Source organism: Gekko japonicus, unplaced genomic scaffold (assembly GCF_001447785.1).
Source record: "Gekko japonicus isolate JY-2015 unplaced genomic scaffold, Gekko_japonicus_V1.1 scaffold64, whole genome shotgun sequence".
NCBI classification, from domain to species: domain Eukaryota; kingdom Metazoa; phylum Chordata; class Lepidosauria; order Squamata; family Gekkonidae; genus Gekko; species Gekko japonicus.
In genome coordinates, this window is record NW_015170277.1 from 1,610,595 (window position 1) to 1,633,114 (window position 22,520).

The window sequence follows — 22,520 nt, forward strand, 5'->3', positions numbered from 1 at the left end:
CCCCAACAGCCCCACCACAGAAATGGGAATCCACGGGTAAGCCATGGTCAAGGCTTCACATAGATTTTGCTGGCCCGGTACAAGGGCAAATGTTCCTTATAATTGTGGATGCATGGTCCAAATGGCTTGAGGTGGTGCACATGCGCTCAACCACGTCTACCGCTGTTGTACAGGCATTGCGCCGGTTGTTCGCAACCCATGGGTTGCCGGACACACTGGTCAGCGACAATGGCCCTCAGTTTGTGTCCGAGGAGTTTAGACAATTCCTCACAAACAATGGTATCCGGCAAATGACTGCAGCCCCGTTCCACCCAGCTTCGAATGGTCAGGCCGAACGGATGGTCCGCACGGCCAAAGAAGCCCTGGGACGATTGACAGAAGGGGATTGGAGTGTGAGGCTGGGGGCGTTCCTATTGCGCCAGCACACCACCCCATGTAGCACAACAGGTCGTAGCCCGGCCGAGCTACTGATGGGCAGGCGGCTAACCACCTGCTTAAACCGCCTTCACCCAGATTTAAATGAACAGCAAGAGGGGCGTACATCTCCTCAAACGAATGTGCGCATGTTTAGGGAAGGGGACAAGGTTTTTGCCCGTAATTACGCCAGCGGACACTTATGGGTCCCCGGAAAAATCTGTGGTTGTATAGGCTCTAGGATGTATACAGTGCTGTTGAATGATGGCAGAAGGTGGCGGCGCCACGTGGACCAATTAAGAAAGCGTTGGGCCAAGGACAGCGCTGACTCTCCGGCTGGGTCCTCAGAATTAGTGATTCAACCTCCCGCAATGGAGGGCAACGAAGAGTTGGCAGGTGTTTCGGGGCAATTCCCTGAGTCTGAAACAACAGACCCGGCCGTACAAGCGCCTGATTCAGGGTCTGTGGAGCCACAGTTGGAAGCCCCGCCAACTGAACCTATTGTACTTAGAAGGTCACAGCGTACACACAGACCTCCTGCATATTTGGCTGACTATGAGTGCAGCAATCTGTTTGAGTCTGCCTGACCGGCTTCGGATATATGTCTGAATGTAAATATGACTGTAAATGCGTGTCTTAACTTAGGGGGGAGGAATTGTTATGTACTGACAACATAACATGAATCGCTCAATACACTTCCCATGTTAAGCTTCGAGCCGGCCAAGGCTCCGACAGTACGAACAATCTATTGGTCGCTTCAAAACAGCGACCAATCACAGAGGAGCTGTTCCCTGAGCGGGAAGGACACTGATTCGCCCTTATCTATGCAATCTAATTGGTTGTTATGTAAATAGTAGGCGTGGCTATATTAGCCCGGTATGTTTAAAAGGAGCCCAGCTCCAATGTTAAGTTGTTCTGATTCCTGAATGCGTTTATGTGCTTGTTCGAATAAAGCTGAATCACTAGCTGAAATCACTCTACGGGTCTTTGTTAGCGCGATCTAACAGGTGTACAACATTTCTTTTCACATCTGGCCATTTTTGAAATGAAAAAAGAAAACTACACGCAGAAACCCTTTCCCGCTAAACCCCACATTGCAAGCAGAGGCTAGAGCTGTGGGCGGGCCCCAGATCTGCTGTGCATTGCATGAGCGGGAGTCAACTGTGTTTGTGGGGCAATTTCTGGGGCTGAAAGTGCAGCGAAATCTGGAATAATCTGATAACTAGTTGAGCTGTAGGCAGATTGATTTTAAGAGAAGTGGGGCAGGGGGAGATTCTAGTGTACAGTGGCCACTGTGGGATTCTTAAAACAGGAATAAAATTTGGAGTTATCTTGGGTACATAGTTAAAGCATGAATGTTTGGGGAGGGGCTGTGGCTCAGTGGTAGAACATCTGTTTGGCAAGCGGAAGGTCCCAGGTTTCGGTCTCCAGCATCTCCAGTTGAAAGGATCCGGCAATAGGTGATGAGAAAGACCTCTGCCTGAAAACCTGGAGGGCTGCTGCCAGTCTGAGTAGATAATACTGACCCTGATGGACCAAGGGTCTGATTCAGTATAAAGAAGAAGAGTTGGCTTTGTACCCCACCCTTCACTACCCAAAGGAGCATTTTACAGTCACCTTTCCCTTCCTCTTCTTGTACGCACCGCTTATGAAACACTTTGTACTCTGCCACTGACTAACAGTCAGTTTAACTTAGTAGGTGCACTTAACACTTCCATGGTGCATATGTTAAGTGTACCTTTGATGATTCTAATCACAGTAACTGAAATCAATCATGAACATATATTCATTGTCGAAATGCATTCTGGGGAAAAATACGAAATGCTGACAGGCGGTAACTGACTGACCTTGCTTATAGTGGCCAGTTGTGATTGCGCATGTCCCTGATGTCAGCTTGCGCTTGCGTTAGATGAAGAACACACCACTGTGTACCCATATCTGCTCCATTAAGATACTTTTTGTTAACGTCACAGCCTGAAATAAGGCCTATTGTTCAACTAAAGGAGGTCCTACACTCCCCCCACAACAGGCACCTTGTGAGGTTGGTGGGGCCAAGAGAGTTCTGAGAGAGCCATGATTGACCCAAAGTCACCTAGCTGACCTCACATGGAGTGGGGAATCAAACCCGGTCCTCCAGATTAAAGTTTGTCACTCTTAACCATGAGCTTTTATTTATTAAATTTATATACCCTGCCCTCCCCACGAATGCGCTCAGGGCGGCTCACAAACATCACAAACAAGGGCACCGTGTGCCGGTACATAAAAACAGGGCACGCCTTAGTCCCTGATGGTTGCTCCAGAGCAGTTAAACTGAAGGAAAGTCTGATTCAGGTGGGGTAGCCTTGTTGGTCTGAAGCCACAGAACAAAGTTTGAGTCTAGTGGCACCTTTAAGGCCAACCAAGTTTAATCCTGGTCATAAGCAATGTTCCCTCTAAGCTGTGGAGTCCTGTGAGCAAAAATTCTACCTTGTGAGCTACTGGCATTAAAGTTGTGAGCAAGCGATTTGACTGCTGCATAAATTAGTTTGCTCTGGAGCCATCCTTCCTGAGCGGAGGCAAAGATGTGTGAGCTGGAGGCTAAAAAACTGTGAGCTGGCTCACACTAACTCAGCTTAGAGGGGACACTGGTCATAAGCTTTTGTGTTCAGGCACACTTTAGTCCCTGGTCCATCGCTCCAGAACAGTTAACACCGAAGCAAAGTCTGATTCAGGTGGGGGCAGCCGTGTTGGCCTGAAGCGGCAGAACAAGGTTTGAGACCTTTGAGATCAACCAAATTTAATCCTGGGTCTCAGTTTATCTACCCAGAATTAAACTTGGTTTAGCCCCAGCATTAAACTCGGTCGGTCTTAAAGGTGCAAAACTGTTCTTGAAGGGAAGTCCATGGCCATGGGTGATGAGGGGACACATGGCCCGCGCGGGCGGGGGCCGCTCCGGATTAAAGCCCGGCGGGCTCGAGGAGAAGGGGGGCCCAATAATCCGGAGCCATGAAGCCGGGTCGCGCCGCCCCGCGCCGGGGAGCCTCCTCCAGGGCCCCGGCCGGCCTGCGGGGGCGCCCCGGGCCCGTCTCCTTCCAGACGCCGCCCGCCCAGTGAGGCCGAAGGGCCCGGCGCGGGAACAGGCGGCGGCAGGTAAGCGAGGCCGCGGCTCCCCCGGGGCCTTCCCTGAGGGAAACCGGCCGGCGGCCTCTCAGCCCGGCCGCGGGTCTGTTTGGTCGGGGGCGGGGGGACTGCCGGGGGGGCGCGCGGGAAGCCCCCTTCCCCTCCCTCCATCATGGCTTCAGCCGCCGCCTCGCTTCCCTTTCCTCGCTGGGTCGAGGGCAGTGTTCCCTCTCAGCTGAGTTAGTGTGAGCCAGCTCACAGGTTTTCAGCCTCCGGCTCACATGTTTTTCTCTTAGCTCAGGAAGGATATGGCTCTAGCGCAAACTTAATTTATGCAGCAGCCCAATTGCTGGCTCACAACTTTAATGCCGGCAGCTCACAAAGTAGAATTTTTGCTCACAGGACTCCACAGCTTAGAGGGAACATTGGTCGTGGGGACGAGGCGGCCTTTCGAGCAGGACGTTGCAGAGCCGGGAAAAGGACAGGGGAGGGAGGGCGACTGTAAGTGGCCGGTGGGCGTTGGCGCTCCTTCTTCCCCTAGGCCAGTGAACCTTTTAGAGACGGGGTGCCCAAGCTGCGACCCAAAACCCACTTATTGATCGCAAAGTGCCAACACGGCCATTTAACCTGAATACTGAGGTTTTACTTTAGAAAAAAAACAACTCATACATTAAGTTAAGATGATCCAAACAAAGTAAGGAAAGCAATCCCAAATGCTTTCATTTACTTAAAATTATTTGGCAGAGAATTCGACACTTTAATGACGGTCTGGGCCTGGCTGGGGCGATGGCACACATGCCCACAGAGAGGGCTCTGAGAGACACCTCTGGCACCCGTGCCACAGGTTCGCCACCACTGCCCTAGGAGGAAAGGCTGAAGAGCCTGGGGACCCCAGTGCTCCCTCTAGGCTGAGTCAGTGTGGGCTATCTACACAGCTTTTTAGCCTCAGATCTCACACATTTTTGCCTTGGCTCAGGAAGGGATGGGCTCCAGAGCAAATGCTCCCTCTGAGCTGTGGAGTCCTGAGAGCAAAAATCCTACTTTGTGAGCCACTGGCATTAACGTTGTGAGCAGGCGATTGGGCTGCTGCATGAATTTAGTTTTCTCCGGATGCAGTGTTCCCTCTAGGCTGAGTTAAGTGTGAGCTAGCTCATAGTTTTTTAGCCTCCGTCTCTCACATTTTTATCTTAGCTCAGGAAGGATGGGGACCAGAGCAAATTAGTTTATGCAGTAGCCAAATCGCTCGCTCACCGCTTTAATGCCAGTAGCTCACGAAGTAGAATTTTTGCTCACAAGGCTCCACAGCTTAGAGGGAGCATTGCTCCGGAGCCGTCCTTCCTGAGCGGACGAAAGTGTGAGCCGGAGGCTAAAAAGACTGTGAGCTAGCTCACACTGACTCAGCTGAGAGGGAACACTGCTCTAGAGCAAACTAGTTTATGCAGTAGTCCAGTCACCTGCTCACAGCTTTAATGCCAGTGGCTCGCAAAGTAGAACTTTTGCTCATGAGACTCCACAGCTTAGAGGGAGGATTGCCTGGGACTTTTCAGTTTGGAAAAGAGATTTGGGGGGGGGGGGATGACGATATGACAGAGGTTTTTTAAATTATGCATGGAGTGGAGACAGTTGACGAAGATAACTTTTTCTCCCTCTCCCCAGATATTAGGACTTCAGGGCATACGATGAAGCTGATGGGCAGTAGGTTCAGAACGGACAAAAGGAAATACTACTCTATACAGAACAAAGTTTGAGTCCAGTGGCACTTTTAAGACCAATCGAGTTTAATTCTGGGCAATGCTCCGTCTACGCTGTGGAGTCTTGTGAGCAAAAATCCTACTTTGTGAGCTACTGGCATTAAAGTGGTGAGCAAGGGATTTGGGTACTGCATATATTAGTTTGCTGTGGAGCCATCCTTCCTGAGCGAAGGCAAAAATGTGTGATCTGGAGGCTAAAAACCTGTGAGCTAGCTTACACTAACTCAGCTCGGAGGGAACACTGATTCTGGTATAAGCTTTTGTGTGCACGCACACTTCAAAGTGTGCCTGCACACGAAAGCTTGTACCCAGAATAAAACTTGGTTGGTCTTAGAGGTGCCACTGGACTCAAACTTTGTTTTGTTCGGAGAAGTGTGCCTGCACACAAACACTTATACCCAGAATAAAACCTTGCTGGCCTTAAAGGTGCCACTGGACTCAAACTTTGTTCTGTTGCTTCACATCAACACGGTGACCCACCTAAATCTAATTTACAGATTTAGTGATTAAAATGTGGAATTCGCTGCCAAGGGATGTAATGATGCCCACAGGAGCAAACAGCTTCAAAAGGGGATTAGATAGATTCATGGGGGGGGGTAAGTCTGTCAATGGCTACTAGCCATGGTGATGGAGGGGAACCTCCACATTCAGAGGCAGTCAACCTCTGAATCCCAGAGCCAGAAGGCAGCATCAAGGGAAGAAGGCCTCAACCTCTGTGCCCTGTTGTTGGCCATCCAGAGGAACTGGTTGGCTGCTGTATGAGTCTACATGGACCACTGATCCAATCCAGGAGGGCTGTTCTGATGTTCTTCTGTTCCGTGTGTGTGGGTGATTTATAAAAATATTTCCCCCACGGAAGGCCTCCCTCGTGGGATAGGAAGGGACAGACAACACCAGAGCTCCCTTTGCTCCTCCCCTTCCTTCAGACCTAGAGTGACTGAGTTATGGAACTCATTGCCACAAGATGTAGGGATGGTGCCTGGTTTGGTTGATTTGAAAGGGGGGGTTGGCTAATTTTGGAGCAGTCCAGTGATGGATGGGTGATCCTCCATGTTCAGTGGCAGTCAATTTCTGAATGTCACTTTCGAGGGGGGCAACAATAGGAGGCGGGTTTGGCATTTGTTTCTTACTTGTGCGTGTTGGGGGATGGAATAACTGTAAAATAGGATATTAGACTAGATGGACCATTGATCTCCTTCGACACAACTGTATTTATATTGTGCTCTGTCTGTCTGTCTATATCTATCAATCATCTATCTACCTACCTACTTACCCACTGTATTTACCCGCAAGGAAGAGGACTCTTAACATAAGGTGACCATCTTAAAACCGTTATATGTACACACACAGATTATTAGATAAAACTATAACTTGTTTTCTGGTGTAAGACAGTCTCCCTTTTTTGATGGCATACTTGTGAAAAAATGATGGCATACTTGTGAAAAAATACTTCCAATCTCTTTGTAGTCTGGTACATGAACCATTACACTATACTAGTTGTATCTATCCACCCCCCCCCCCAAGGCACTTGGGGTGGCACGCATGGTCTCTTCTCTGCATTTTTCCTCACCACAACCCAGCAAGATAGGCTGAGAGAAAGACTCATTGAGCCATTGTCACCCCCACAATATTGAGGCTATGGGGGAGGTCTGATCTAGGGGATCTCTGTGATTCAGGGCCTCTAGTGTAGTGGTTAAGTGTGCGGACTCTAATCTGGGAGAACCGGGTTTGATTCCCCACTCCTCCACTTGCAGCTGCTGGGTGACCTTGGGCAAGCCATAGTTCTGATAAGAGCTGTCCTTGAAAAAGAGCAGTTTCTGTCAGAGCTCTCTCAGCCCCACCTACCTCACAGGGTGTCTGTTGTGGGGAGGGGAAGGGAAAGGAGTTTGTAAGCTGCTCTGAGACACCTTTGGGTAGTGCAGGGTGGGATATAAATCCAATCTCCTCTTCTCTAGCTTTCCTTGGTACAGTCCTTATTACATTTCTATCCCTCCCTTCCTCCAGGGAGCTCAGAGCAGCATACTTTTATCCTCCACCACAACCTAGTAAAGTAGGTTAGGCTGAGACATAGTGAGTTGCCCAAAGTTACCCAGTAAACTTCACGGCTTTGCAGGATTTGAATCTGGATCTTCTCTGACACACTAATCGCCCCTGCCTGGTGCTCTTCTGTAGGTTTATCAAGCTGTCGCCCACCCGTCTTGTTTGAACCCACCAATATATATGCATGGGTCTGCCTCCGAACAACCTTGTCAGGTAGAATAGGCAAAGAGATTACAACTTGCTCAAAGCCACCCGGTGAGCTTTGGTGCTAGTGAATACCTGCTAGTGAATTTCTCCCCCCACCCCCCAGGTCCTTCTACTTCTATATATAATATCTCCCTTATTAAGTTTTTGTCCTTTCCTTCCTGGGTGTTTGAGAAGATGCATTTTCTCCACGACCGTACTGCGAGCTTTTTGGGATGAGTGTGTGACCCCCTCAGCTCAGGATTAACCATGAAGCAAAATAAGCACGTGCTTAGGGTCCCAAGGGAAGGAGGGGGATCATAGTGGTTTTTCCCCCCACTAGCTATCATGCCCTACACAGGGCCATGGTGGCTCAGAGGTTAAGATGCCGAGCTGCAGACGAGAAGGTCAGTAGTTTGGCAGTTCAAGACCCAAGTGCCGCGTGACGGAGTGAGCTCCCGTCTCTGGCCCCAGCTCCTGCCAACCTAGCAGTTCGAAAGGAAGACATTGCAAGTAGAGAAATAGGTACCGCTTTGGTAGGAAGGTAACCGCGTTCCGTGCACCTCTGCATTTAGTCATGCTGGCCACATGACCATGGAGAAGTCTTCGGACAGCGCTGGCTCTTCAGCTTGGAAACAGATGAGCACTGCCACCTAGAGCCAGATTCAACTGGCTTTCGAGCAAGGGAAAGCTTTACCTTATCATGCCCTATAAGTAAATAATTTGCTTATATTGCTTACTGCTATTTAATGTTAAATAAATGATTTTTTAAAAGTTTATATTCAGTATAGTTGTGGGGTCTGGCCTAGGGGATGACCTGGAAGGAAACTGAATTTTTAATCTCCTATTTCACCTTCAGCACTTCTTGCGTCCTAATGTCTTGTCAGTTAAGCAATGGAAGGGCTGAGGGGCACCCTTGTTGGGCTGTGTTCAGGGCATCAGGTGGCCTGAATCCGGCCCTGGACCGCTTATGCCGGCTGATTTTGATTTTCCACCTATTTCCCCCTCTCCTCTTTTATCCGTACAGCTGAACTGAAGGGCCCGAGAATGGGATTCATGACTTCCATGGACACTGAAACTGAATCTTGAAAATTTGCCCACTGGATTTCTAAAAGCGTGAGTGGAGACCTGATTCAAGAGTGTCTATGAATTCATCACTGCCGCCCTCCACTTCTCCCCAGGTAAGAAAACAAAATAAAATCCTTGTTAGGATATAAATTGGGTTTTGCCCAGTTTTGTAAATGGATGAGTCTGATGTAGACATTTTTTTGGAAACAAGACTGAAGAGGAGGGCAGGGAGCTGTTCCTGTTGGCAGCGGAGGAGAGGACTCGCAAGAATGGGTTTAAATTAAGGGCAGGGAAGGTCCCGGCTGGATCTCAGGGAAAACCTTTTGGCAGTCAGAGTTGTGCAGGAGTGGAATCGGCTGCCTGGGGAGGTGGTGAGCTCCCCCTCACTGGCCGTCTTTAAGCAGCGGCTGGACAAGCCCTTGTTAGGGGTGCCCTAGCCCAGGGGTGGTCAAACTGTGGCTCGGGAGCTGTTTATTGTAGTGGTTAAGTGCACGGTTTGGTGTAGTGGTTAAGTGCGCGGACTCTAATCTGGGAGAACCGGGTTTGATTCCCCACTCCTCCACTTGCACCTGGCTGGATGACCTTGGGCAAGCCATAGTTCTGACAAGAGCTGTCCTTGAAAAAGAGCAGTTTCTGCCAGAGCTCTCTCAGCCCCAACTACTTCACAGGGTGTCTGTTGTGGGGAGGGGAAGGGTTTGGAGTTTGTCAGCCGCTCTGAGACACCTTTGGGTAGTGATGGGCAGGGTATAAATCCAATCTCTTCTTCTTCTTCTTCTTCTTCTTTCACACACATTGTGCGGCTCCCGCAAAAAAATATCACTGGACAAATAGATATCATTACCAATATCTGCTTTTACCACTCTTGTTATTATTTTTGGCAGTCTCATTTAATGTCAATAAAAAGCAAATTTGCATATTTCCCAGTAAAAACATGTAATGTTTGTTCATGTCTTGCGGCTCTCCAACATTTGACGTTTATTCTGTGTGGTTCTTACTTTAAGCAAGTTTGGCCATCCCCACTTTAGGCTGATCCTGCATTGGACAGCGGGTTGGACTAGAGAGCCTGTACGGTCCCTTCCAACTCTGTGATTCTATGATTCTGTTATTTAGGTTAAACTAGAATTCAGGTAGGTTGCGGAGTGCTGCTACATTCATTAGCTAAACCAGGGAGTCCCCAACGTGGTGCCCACGGGGGCCAGGGCTCCTGCCAACATCTCTTCTGGCGCCCACCAAGTGGGGAGGGCCAGATGGAGCTTTTTCCAAAAAAGGCTTCTCATCAGTTGTGCAGATTTTTTAAAAAATTCATTTCGGCAGCAGCTACCTCCACAGTACAAGGATCTTCACCAGGTGACTGAAGGTGAGCTGTGGCAGCCGTTTTGTGGCTGGCTGTGCCTCCTGCAGCAGCTATTTTGTGGCAGCCATTTTGCAGCTGCACCCCCCATGCTGTGTCAGGATTCCAAAGGTGCTCCCCCCCCCGGCTCAGAAAAGTTGGGGACCCCTGATCTAAGCCAAGGTTCTCTGCATGTTGGTCAAGTCCTAGAGACCTGTGCGTCTAGTTCCGTGTGCCCCGGAGGGTTTGAGGCGCATTTGTCACTCAGCAGCCTCAGCCGCGACCCGGCTCCTGAAACAAAGGCACTGTCCAAAATAAGTTTGAAATCTGGCACAAGGGTCTACTGTTTGACAAAAAGAAGTACCGCTTACTAGAGAGTCAGCTTGGTGTAGTGGTTAAGAGCAGTGGACTCTCATCTGGAGAACAGGGTTTGACTCCCCACTTCTCCAAATGACGACCACCATTGTGAGGAGAGGAAGGGAAGGCGGTTGTAAGTTGCTCCAAGGTGTGACCTTGGGTGAGTCAGATGTTCTTTCAGAGGTGTTCTCTCACGAGCAGTTCTTGAAAGAGCTCTCTCTGCCTCACCTACCTCACAGAGTGTCTGTTGTGGGGAGGGGAAGGGAAAGGAGATTGTAAGCCGCTCTGAGATTCCTTAGGGTAGTGAAGGGCGGGGTATAAATCTAACTCTTCCCTTCTTTGGTGTAGTGCTTTGGTGTAGTGGTTAAGTGTGCGGACTCTAATCTGGGAGAACCCGGTTTGATTCCCCACTCCTCCACTTGCACCTGCTGATGTGACCTTGGGTCAGTCACAAGCTTTGGCACAGCTGTCCTTGAAAAAGAGCAGTTTCTGTTAGCGCTCTCTCAGCCCCACCCACCTCACAGGGTGTCTGTTGTGGGGAGGGGGAGGGAATGGAGTTTGTAAGACCCTCTGAGACTCCAAGTGAAGGGTGGGGTATAAATCCAATCTCTTCTTCTTCTTCTCTTCTTCTTCTCCTTCTCCTTTTTCTTTTCCTTCTCCTTTTCCTCCTCCCTTGGTATTCCTGTTTTTTTAAATTCCTGGTTCATTCTAAACTAATCACAGTTCTCCCAAGTCCGTGGGTCTGAACATTCTGGTTTCTGAGATTTTAATGGGAACAGTTTACATTTTTTTTTTTTAGAAATGCTGTGTATTTCATCCAGATAGTGCTGTAATGACATTCTATTTCCTGATCTGATAGAATCGCTGTATGTTCTCCCCCCCCCCTAGAATTTCCACTCTGAACCGAGCATCATTATTCAGAAACAGAGTAAAGAACTGCAGCTGTTAATGGCAGAACTGAAAGATCGTGATAAAGAGCTCAACGAAATGGTTGCGGTGCATCAGAGGCAGCTGCTGGCTTGGGAGAAGGATCGTCAAAAGACCCTGACTTTGGCGGAACGATGTAACAGTACGGAGAGTGAGTGCCATCCAGAGCGCAGACCGAGGAGTCAAGCTGCTGGAATGCTACTGTATTGTGGATTGAGGGGGCTGAGGCAGAGAATCCCTTGTCTGCTTCCAGCCAGTGAGCAGAGCGGAGGAGAGAGTGGAACCCAAGACTTTCTGGGCCAAAATTAGTCCCCTAACCCATTATCCTACACTAGATTACATGATAAACCACGGTTTGCAAACCCTGGTTTGATCAAACCCAAGTTAGAATTGGCATCTGAATGCAGGTGGCCCAGTAAGGCAGGGTTTGATGGTTGGCACCAAACTGGGATTTCAAATTAGGGTTTGTCGCTTGTTAACCATGTTGTGTACTAACACAAGAACGTAAGAGAAGCCATTGTTGGATCAGGCCAGTGGCCCATCCAGTCCAACACTTTGTGTCACAGTAGCCCAAACCCAGGTGCCATCAGGAGGTCCACTAGCAAGGCCAGAGCTCCAGAAGCCCTCCCACTGTTGCCATCCCCTAGGCACCAAGAAGACAGAGCATCACTGCCCCAGACATAAAAACATAAGAGAAGCCATGCTGGATCAGGCCAGTGGCCCATCCAGTCCAGCACTCTGTGTCACACAGTGGCCAAAACCCAGGTGCCCTCAGGAGGTCCACCAGTAGGGGCCAGAGCTCCAGAAGCCCTCCAACTCTTGCCCCCCCAAGCACCAAGAACAAAGAGCATCACTGACCCCGACAGAGTGCTCCATCTATACCTTGTGGCGAATAGCCACCGATGGGTCTTTGCTCCATGTGTTTATCCAATCCCCTCTTGAAGCTATCCGTTAGAACATAAGAGAAGCCATGTTGGATCAGGCCAACAAACAGTGGCTTGTTGGGATGTCAGAATTCATAAACTGTCGTCGGTTGAGTAGCACCACCTGTTGCAGGCACCGGGCCACGGTGGAGAAAAGACAAAAGAGAGACAAGGTGGTATTTTCTGCATCAGTCAGGATTTATTACTGACATGAGGTAGACTAACCAGAGTTTGTTACACAAACATTGGTTCAAACAAAGCCCAGTTGATCATGATGTTTACATGCAACCTGGCTTAGTGTACACAGCATTTGCTCTTTCCAGGAACTGTTTCAGGACAGAAGAGAGTAAATAAATGTGAAATGACTGCATCATCTTCAAAAGGGCCACATTAAATTTATTCTTAAATGGTTGGGTGCAATTTTTAAAGGGCGTCAGCGATCAGAAAGCTGTGGTGGTGGTGGGGCAGGGAGGGGAGTAGTCTCTTGGCTGGCTGCACAAATAGCGACCGACAACAGAACGGAGGTATCACTTGAATTGGAAAGGCGTGGCAATGCTGGAATGTTGGAGGCGACAGAAAAGGTGGAATCTTGAAAGAGAGAGAGCGACGGCATTTCCTAAGAGGACCGATAGCATACAGAAGAGATCGCTGCCTTCAGAAACGGCCATCTATTTTTGCCCCAGAATAATTTAATATAATGCGTGTCTTTATGTGTGGACTGCTGAATAAAAGGCCCCTCTGTTCCAGTAACCATTTGCAAATGGCCAAACTGTGCAGTTGAGAAGGGAAGGAAAATGTCTGGTGACTAGTGTTGAGGAATACCTGGAGATTTTGGGGGTGGAGCCTGTGGAGGGCGGGGTTTGGGGAGAGGAGGGACTTCCGTGGGGCAGAATGCCCTAGAATCCGCCTTCCATAGCAGCCGTTTTCCTTAGGTGAGCTGATTTTTGTTGCCTGGAGATGAGATGTAATCCCAGTTCTCCAGCCTCCAAATGGAGGTTGGCAGCCCTACAGATAACAGTTTTGAGGACTGCCGTGGGATTACTCTGGGACTTGCAGCTGCTGGATGACCTTGGGCCAGTCACAAGTTTTGTCAGAGCTGTTCTCTCAAGGACAGTTCTGGAAAGAGCTCTCTCAGCCCCACCTACCTCACAGGGTGTCTGTTGTGGGGAGGGGAAGGGAAAGGAGTTTGTAAGCCACTCTGAGTGAAGGGTGGGGTATAAATCCAATCTCCTTCTCCTCCTTATTATTATTATTATTTCCTTTCTGGAATTCAGGTGCTGGTCCCCACAGACCCTTTCTGTTAATAGTGGCGCTTTCCTCAGCACAGGAGCCAGTTCGGTGAAGCAGATCCGGGGGATCTAGCCCAATATGCCCTTAAAAATAATGTTTGAAGCCTTAGCACCACACAGTGCTTCTCCGTGGGTTGCATCCATGTTTAAGTCAGCTGCTTTGCCCCAGATGACACTGGCTCTTTTCCCTCAGATGAGCTGCTCAAAAGGAGCGAGGTGATAACGAAGTTGACCAACAGGCTGAAGTGCCTGGAAAGCCAGAATAACGACTGGAAGAGGACTCTGGAGAGCACCCAGAGGGAGCTGCAGGACATCTCCCAGACAGCGTCCGACACGTCTCTTCACTGCCGAGCTCTTGAGGTAGGTTTCGCCTTGTATGCCCTGACTGCAAACGCCTCCTCTAGATCTGAATATGCCTGAGGCGGAAATCCCATGTCCAGCTTCTTAATCATCACTGTTGAGCTTCCTCCGTTTCAGTTTATAGTAAGAACATAAGAAGAGCCCTGCTGGATCAGACTTGTGGTCCATCTAGTCCAGCACCCTGTCTCACACAGTGGCCAACCAGCTTCTCTGGAGGGCCAACGACAGGGCAGAGAGGCTGAGGCCTTTCCCTGATAGGAACATCAGAAGAGTCCTGCTGGATCAGACCAGTGAGGGTCCATCTAGTCCAGCACTCTGTCTCACACAGTGGCCAACCAGCTTCTCTGGAGGGCCAACAACAGGGCAGAGAGGCCAAGGCCTTCCCCTGATAGGAACATCAGAAGAGTCCTGCTGGATCAGACCAGTGAGGGTCCATCTAGTCCAGCACCCTGTCTCACACAGTGGCCAACCAGTTCCTCTGGAGGGCCCACAACAGGGCAGAGGGGCCGAGGTCTTCTCCTGATAAGAACATGAGAAGAGCCCTGCTGGATCAGACCAGTGAGGGTCCATCTAGTCCAGCACCCTGTCTCACACAGGGGCCAGCCAGTTCCTCTGGATATCGAACAACAGCATAGAGGCTGAGGCCTTCCCCTGAGGTTGTCTTCTGGCTTTAGGATTCAGTGGATTAGTGCCTCTGAATGTGGAGGTTCCTCTCAGCCACCATGGTTAGTAGCCATAGATAGACTTGTCCTCCATGAATCTGTCTAATTCCCTTTTAAAGCTGTTTATTCCTGTGGCCATCACTACATCCCCTGGCAGCGAGTTCCACATTTTAATCACTCTCCGTGTAAAGTAGTGTGTCCTTTTGTCCATCCTGAGCCTACTGCCCCTCAGTTTCTTTGGGTGCCCTTGAGTTCTAGTATTTTGGGAGAGGGAGAAAAATTTAATTAAAAAATAGTTGGTTAAAAGTGTTCATATTACATTTCTCCCCAAAAGGAAGGCTGCCTGAGGAAACCTGCCTCTCTACCTTCCCATAACTCTCCACTCTCAGCTGGTTGGCCACGGCTGGTCTGTTTCAGTCAGATTTCCTGGGAGCGCTCAGACTGTGTTTAGTGCTACAAATTTTGAATCCAGTGGCACTTTTAGGGCTAAAAAGGTTTTCTTCAAGGTATGAGCTTTCGTGTGCGTGCACACTTTTTCAAATACATTGGAATGTTTTAGTGCTGATCATTTTCAAACATATTTCAAAGCCATTGGGTCAGCTCCTTACCACTTTGCTCCAAGTAAAATTCAGGACTGAAATATACAAGGGGGAAAAAATCACAAGCTCATGCTTCCCTAGCACCTCAATCTTCCAGCAATTTCTGTAATTCTACTGCTGAAGTCCCTGAAGAAGTAGAGGGAGAAGAGGTTAAAAGAGTGTGTTTGTGGGTAGGGAGAGACCTTACCAAAAAGGGTAAATAGAAATAATCTGTTTAACGACCAAGCAAAATTTTTCCAAGTCTCGAACAAACTAGCAATATGCTCACTCCTATCCTAATAAAAGTGTACCCCCCCACCTCCATCTATTGGCTCTCTTGCCTGGGAAAAGCTGGTTAATTTTTTTTTATGTAACTAAAAACACAAGAAGATTGAAATGGAACTGCACTCTCCTTACATAAGAACATAAGAAGAGTCCTACCGGATCAGACCAGTAGTCCATCTGTTCCAGCATCCTGTCTCACATAGGGGCCAACCAGTTCCTCTGGATGGCCAGCAACGGGGCATAGACGCCAAGGGCTTCCCCTGATGTTGCCTCCTGGCTCTGGGATTCAGAGGATTAGTGCCTCTGAAAGTGGAGGTTCCCCTCATTCACCATGGCTAGTAGCCACCGATAGACCTATCCTCCATGAATCTATTGAATCCCCTTTTAAAGCTGCTTACTCCTGTGGCCCTCACAACATCCTCTGGCAACAAATTTAACATTTTAGTCACTCTCTGTGTAAAGGATTTCCTTTTGTCCATTCTGAACCTACTGCCCACCAGCTCCATTGAATGTCTTCAGATCCATCTATCAACTTAGAAACCTGAGACAAGGAAACATTTGCCTCTGATGTATGCACTGAAAGAATGGAAAGAGATGCTGAACAGCCCCCCTTCTTTTAAGCATTTATATCCCACCTCTCTAGCAGAAAACTTCTAATTAAAAATGTAGAATGGCAGAGAAATAAAAGTGCAAGCAAGAAAAAAAACACTATTGGAATTAGTTGGCAGAATTTAAAAACAGCAGAAATAAAATCCAAATTCAAAACCAAGCGTTATAAACTTGAAGCAGCTGCAACCTAAGACAGATGCAATAAGCAAGTTAGACTACAGAGTATGTGGAGGAGGAGGAGGAGAAAAAGAAGAAGAAGAGATTGGATTTATACCCTGCCCTTCCCTACCCAAAGGAGTCTCAGAGCGGCTTACAAACTCCTTTCCCTTCCCCTCCCCACAACAGACACTCTGTGAGGTAGGCGGGGCTGAGAGAGCTCTTGACAGAAACTGCTCATCAGAGAACAGCTCTGAGAGAACTTGTGACTCACCCAAGGTCACGCCAGCAGATGCATGTGGAGGAGTGGGAAATCAAACCCGGTTCTCCCAGATTAGAATCCGCACTCCTAACCACGACACCAAACTAGCAAACCTTCTCTAAAAGCCTAGAGGAACAAACAAGTCTTTGCCTGATGGAGTGCTACCAAGACGACAGATCCACAGCCAGCGCACCGAGCGTCCAAAAGGAGAGCATTCCAAAACTGAGGCACCACTACAGAAGATGCCATCCAAACAAGGGGCGTGTGCAAATTCAGACTGAGTAGCTAGGAGCCATGCCCTCTCCTGGGTGGCCCAAGCTTGTCTGATCTCGTCAGGTCTTGGGAGCTAAGCAGATTCGGCCCTATTTAGTATTTGGATGGGAGGCCACCAAGGAAGTCCAGGGTCGCTACGTAGAGGAAGGCAATGGCGAACCTGCGTCAGTCTCTTGCCTCGAAAACCCTGTGGGGTCGTCATAAGCCAGGAGCCGACCTAGATTTCTTTCTCTCTTCAGACAGCTGCAAAGCTGACAAAGGTTCTGAGAGAGACACCTGCGTGTCCATGACGGTGTATTACTCTGAGGAGGAGTAAGAGGGGGGAGAGCTTGAGTCCAGTCCACTTGGACTGTTCTGGTGCGTTAAGATCGTCACTGGCCCCTTCTGCACTTTTCTTTTAATCCATGTTCACCACGGTGTCCTCCAAGCAATTCTGCACTAAAATCGAACTCAACTTTCTTTTTAATCCCCCCCCACACACACACACATTCTGTCCTAAAATCAAGTTCCACCTTCTTTTTATTCAGGGCTTCCCCCCACACTTTCTGCATTCCATTCCCTCCCTTCGGTGGTCAGGCCAGGTTCAGCCTACTGTTGCACCGCGGTTATTTGGATGCTGTTTTGCCGTGGATTTAAATTGCCTCGACTCGAACACTGAGAAAATCCGGAGTGGCAGGCAAATGCGGAAGGGACCACAGTGCTTACAGTACAGGGGACTTTGCGTTGAAACGGTAGCTCTCCGCCTTCCCCGTGGGCACCGATTGTGTGGGGTTGTCACGCCCCATTCTCATCCGTAAACAGGTTGAGTGTGAATACCGGCTTCTAATGTGTATGTACAGTTGGAAGGACAGGAAAGAGAATGCCCCCCAGAACTGGAACATAAGAACATAAGAGAAGCCAATGTTGGATCAGGCTAGTGGCCCATCCAGTCCAACACTCTTGTCACACAGGGGCCAAAAATACCAGTTGCCCTCAGAAGGTCCAGCAGTGGGGCCTGGACACTAGAAGCCCCTCCCTCTGTTGCCCCTCCCCCCAAGCACCAAGAATACAGAGCATCACCTGCCCCAGACTGAGAGTTCCCATCTAGACCCTGTGGCTAATAGCCACTGATGGACGTCTGCTCTATCTTGTTTATCCAATTCCCTCTTGAAGCTGTCCATGCTTGTAGCCACCTGTGGCAGTGAATTCCATGTGTTAATCACTCTCTGGGTGAAGAAGGACTTCTTTTTATCCGTTCTAACCCGTTGGTGGTGTTGTTCAGTCGCACAGTCGAGTCCGACTCTTCGCGACCCCATGGACAAGATCATGCCAGGCCCTCCTGTCTTCCACCATCCTCTGAAGTTTGCTTAGTTCTAACCCGACTGCTCAGCAATTTCATTGAGTGCCCGCGAGTTCTTGTATTGTGAGAAAGGGAGAAAAGTATGTCTTTCCCTACCTCCCAGGCATAATTTTGTAAACCTCAATCATGTCACCCCATAGCTGTCGTTTCTCCAAGCTAAAGAGCCCCAAGCGCTTTGACCTTTCTTCATAGGGAAAGTGTTGCAACCCTTTTATCATTCTAGTTGCCCTTTTAAGCTTCAGTATCCTTTTTGAGGTGTGGTGACCAGAACGGCCCCTTTTCCTTTCTGACTCTGAACCTTTCCCTTTCTGTTTCCTAGGAGAAGAACCAGGGTCTCAACTGTTCCATGATGGAACTCTCCAACAAAGTGGGGCACCTGGAAGCCAGGGAACAGGAGCTGCTGACCATGTTAAAGTTAAAGGTAATTTGATGTATCCCTTGTGAGCACCCGCTCTTTGTTTGCATCGGGAGAAGAAGGTGCCGGTCTGAAAAAGGGCGGAACTGAACGCTTCCCCCCCCCCACCTTCACGTCCCAAGCCTCTGGAAGAACAACAGCTAAGAGGAAGCGGTCACTGGGAGAGGGGGGTCCAGCTCCTGTTCTGTGCTTTTAAGAAAAGAAGAAGAGATTGGATTTATACCCCGCCCCTTCACTACCCAAAGGAGTCTCAGAGCGGCTGACAATCTCCTTTTCCTTCCCCCCCCCCCACAACAGACACCCTGGGAGGGAGGTGAGGCTGAGAGAGCTCTCCTGAGAACTGCTCCTGAGAGAACAGCTCTGAGAGAACTATGGCTTGCCCAAGGTCATCCATCAGGTGCATGTGGAGGGGCGGGGGAATCAAACCCGGTTCTCCCAGATTAGATTAGCCACTACACCAAACTGGCCTGCAGTGCGGTGCTTTAAATGACTTTGTAGGGATTGGGCGGCTGACCCAGTTCTTCCCTCCCGTCTGCTACCGTCCCATCTAGTTTCGCTGACATGCCCCTTTTTCACGGGCAGCGGCTAGAAAAGCTCTCTAATGGCTGCCACCACTCTGGTAGGGGTCTCCTTGGAGGGCCCGGAGCACACCCACCCGACCCCTCTAGACACTCCTTTCCCAGCAGGTTCCCCCTTATAAGGGACCGGATGAGGCGTGAGGACCCAGGCAGAGCAACAAATGACTTTTATTAAAGAGCTCTAACAATAACAGTAATTCAATAACATGTTTTGGCCTTTAAAGCCCTTTATGGTCCGGGACCTGCCTACCTGAGGGACCGCCTTTCCCCATATGTTCCCCAGAGAGCACTGAGGTCAGGGTTGCAAAATCGTTTGCGCCCCCCCCCCCCCGGTCCTAAGGACACCAGGCTGGTATTGACCAGGACCAGGGCGTTTTCTGTGGCGGCTCCAACGTACCATAATGAGCTTTCAAACGAGATCAGGGCGCCGTTCCACAGGGCCGCAAAAACGGAGCTCTTTCGCTTGGCATTTAGGTAAGGAGCTGTGTGACCATCTATGCCCTGTGCCAATTCTATTTCCAGCCTGAGCCCGCCGATAATGGACATACTGATGAATGCCCTTTAGCTATACCGCCATCGTCACGTAAATGGTTTTAATAATTTCTCTGTGTTTTATATTGATATTTATACTGTTGTGTTATCTACTGTTTCTTCTGTAAGCCGCCCTGAGCCTGCCTCGGGAGGGAGGGAGGGGTAAAAAAAATCAAATAAATACATGTAGGAAAAATGCGCACAGGAAAGGTAGATAAATCAGCAAAATAAGAAACCCTAACACATCTGACTGTACCATCCGTAGCCTTCTGTCGGTATTTGGCCTCAAGCCGACTCACTCCCTTTGGATTAGAAATGCCTCCATCAGCAGCAGCTTCACACTAGCTCTGCTCCCTGGGAGTGGACCCTCTCCCACTTTGGGGCAAGGCCTTTTATCCCTTCTTCCCAGGCAATCCCCTCTGCTATTCTATTGGTGTACGTTTTCCCTCCACACCCCCTGTTAGCCAATCACAGGATCCAAAGGGTGACCTGGGAGATGTAGGCCCTGATGGCTACTCTAGTACAGGCTTCCCTGGAGCCACTAGGCCTCCCTAGAGCCACTAGGCCACACTACTGTAGGCCTAGGATCAGGACACCCTTACAAAGTGGGAACATCCTGTCAGTCAGATGAGCACAGCCAAGATCTCAGCGAAGGGACTGCTTTGGAATCGATGGTTGTCCGGCGTTTGATAAAATCATCCTGTTTTGCATTCAGCATCCCCCCCCCCTTCACCACTCTGATCGACAGCATGATCACAGCCAGGCAGGCCTTCCGGAACTGTCCCTGCTGTGTGCCTTCCTCTGAAAACCGGAGGACCGGTCCAAATAACAGTGCTTCTCTCCAGCTGGTAATTGATGCTGTCAGAATCCCCCAGAAGTAGATTGCGGAGGCGCAGACAGCAGGAGGCCCAGGCCGCGAGAGAGTAAAACGGTTTCTTTTTGTCCTTTGCTTTCCTGGCTAGGATAAAGATATCCTTGAAGCGACCAATAATATCACTGAATTTACCTATAAATTCAAAATGTTAGAAAGTGCTCTGTGGGCAGCGAGGATGGAGGAGTCAAGCATCAGCAAGGAAAAGCAGGATTTTAAAGTCAGGCTGAAAGAACTGATGTTTGAAACCAGCAAGCTGAAAGGTAAGCAACGTCAGGCGCTTAGAATTTGGCCTGGAACCTGGACCAGCTGGCAACAGAGCACTTTGCTCATGTCCTTTTCCTGAAACCATCATACTGATTGGGCCGTCCAGGGATTAAAGACTTTGGTAGTGGAAAGTGCCTTTAAGTCACAGCTGACTTAGGGTGACCTTGTAGGGTTTTCCAGGCAAGAGACATTCGGAGGTAGAATCATAGAATGTTAGAGTTAGAAGGGACCTTGCAGGTCATCTAGTCCAACCCCCTGCACTCTGCAGGAGCAGAGGCGAAAGACTGCCCTACAACATACCCGAAAGATGGTCGTCCAGCCTCCGCTCGAAAACGTCCAGCGAAGGAGCATCCACCACGTCCCGAGGCAGTCCGTTCCACCGCTCAACCACTCTTACAGTTAGGAAGTTTCTCCTGATATTTAGCCGATATTGACTCCCTTGTAATTTCCGCCCATTAGATCTAGTTTTCCACCCATTAGATCTAGTTTGCCATTGCCTGCCTCTGTGACACGACCCTGGTATTCCTTGGAAGTCTCCCATCCAAATACTAACCGGGGCCGACCTTGCTTAGCTTCTGAGATCTGATGAGATCACTTGCCTGGGCCATCCAGATCAGAGCACCGTTTAGTCTTCCTTTAAAACAATCAAGTAAAATTTATTTAAATAGTGCGTATGATGCCATCTTGTCACAATGGGGGCATTCAAGACAGCTTGCAACCAATGTTCCCTCTAAGCTGTGGAATCTTGTGAGCAAAAATTCTACTTTGTGAGCTATTTGGCATTAAAGTTGTGAGCGAGCGATTTGGCTACTGTATAAATTAATTTGCTCTGAAGCCATCCTTCCTGAGCTAAGGCAAAAATGTGTGAGCCAGAGGCTAAAAAACTGTGAGCTGGCTCACACTAACTCAGCTTAGAGGGAATGCTGCTTGCAACATAGCCAGAAAACAGTGTAACACAATACAGAACCTTCTGAATAGCCGTAAAAAAGCACCAGCACTAAAACAGCAGTGAAAACCAAACGTTATTAATATCTGCAGCCCCAGAGGAAAGAGGGACCCATAAACAAAAATTCCCCAGATTTCAAAATAGGTGCCTTTTCCAAACAAGTTAGCATTTAACTACACAAAAAGAGAACAAGTAAAAGAACAACCACTCTGGATTGGAAGAGAAGAGTGTCTTTAGTTTTTTTTGGGGGGGAGTCCTTATTTTACATATTGTTTTAATTTATACAGTGGATTTGTGTCCTACATTTGGATTGTAGTTCCCAAAGTGGCTCGTGGCATTTGTAAAGCACAACGTCCTAGCTGAGAAAGTGGAGCGGAGTCTTTGGGAACATCCGCATGATCTTATCCGCTAATTGTCTGCTTTCCACGTTATCCTCTAATTGTCTACTTTCCATGTTTACCCCTGCTGTCCTGTGCCGTTTGCAAACCTGGTTAACATAAGAACATAAGAGACGCCAATGTTGGATCAGGCCAAAGGCCCATCCAGTCCAACACTCTGTGTCACACAGTGGCCAGAAATACCAGTGCCATCAGGAGGTCCAGCAGTGGGGCCAGGACATTAGAAGCCCTCCCACTGTTGACCCCCCCCCCAAGCACCAAGAAGACAGAGCATCACTTGCCCCAGAGCCCCTAGCTATACCTTGTGGCTAATAGCCACTGATGGACCTCTGCTCCATATGCTTATCTAATTCCCTTTTGAAGCCGTCCATGCTTGTAGCACCCACCACTTCCTGTGGCAGTGAATTCCATGTGTTAATCACTCTTTGGGTGAAGAAGTACTTCCTTTTATCCGTTCTAACCCGACCGCTCTGCAGTTTCATGGAGTGCCCACGAGTTCTTGTATTGTGAGAAAGGGAGAAAAGTACCTCTTTCTCTACCTGCTCTTTCCCATGCATAATCTTATAAACCTCGATCATGTCACCCCTCAGTCGTCTTTTCTCCAAGCTA

General features: G+C 49.0%; 1 protein-coding gene across 6 annotated transcripts in view; it reads left to right on the forward strand.

Annotated features, from left to right (window-relative positions):
* The first annotated feature begins 3,385 nt into the window (after positions 1–3,385).
* Positions 3,386–22,520, forward strand: part of CCDC62 (coiled-coil domain containing 62) — a 46,674-nt gene continuing 27,539 nt past the window's right edge. For all 6 annotated transcript variants that reach the window (XM_015417675.1, XM_015417671.1, XM_015417673.1 and 3 more), the window contains exons 1-6: positions 3,386–3,543; positions 8,515–8,668; positions 11,131–11,320; positions 13,575–13,741; positions 18,225–18,326; positions 20,392–20,563. In XM_015417675.1, coding sequence (XP_015273161.1) covers positions 8,633–8,668; positions 11,131–11,320; positions 13,575–13,741; positions 18,225–18,326; positions 20,392–20,563 — 667 coding nt within the window. In that variant the 5' untranslated portion in view covers positions 3,386–3,543; positions 8,515–8,632. The remainder of the gene's footprint in view (positions 3,544–8,514; positions 8,669–11,130; positions 11,321–13,574; positions 13,742–18,224; positions 18,327–20,391; positions 20,564–22,520) is intronic.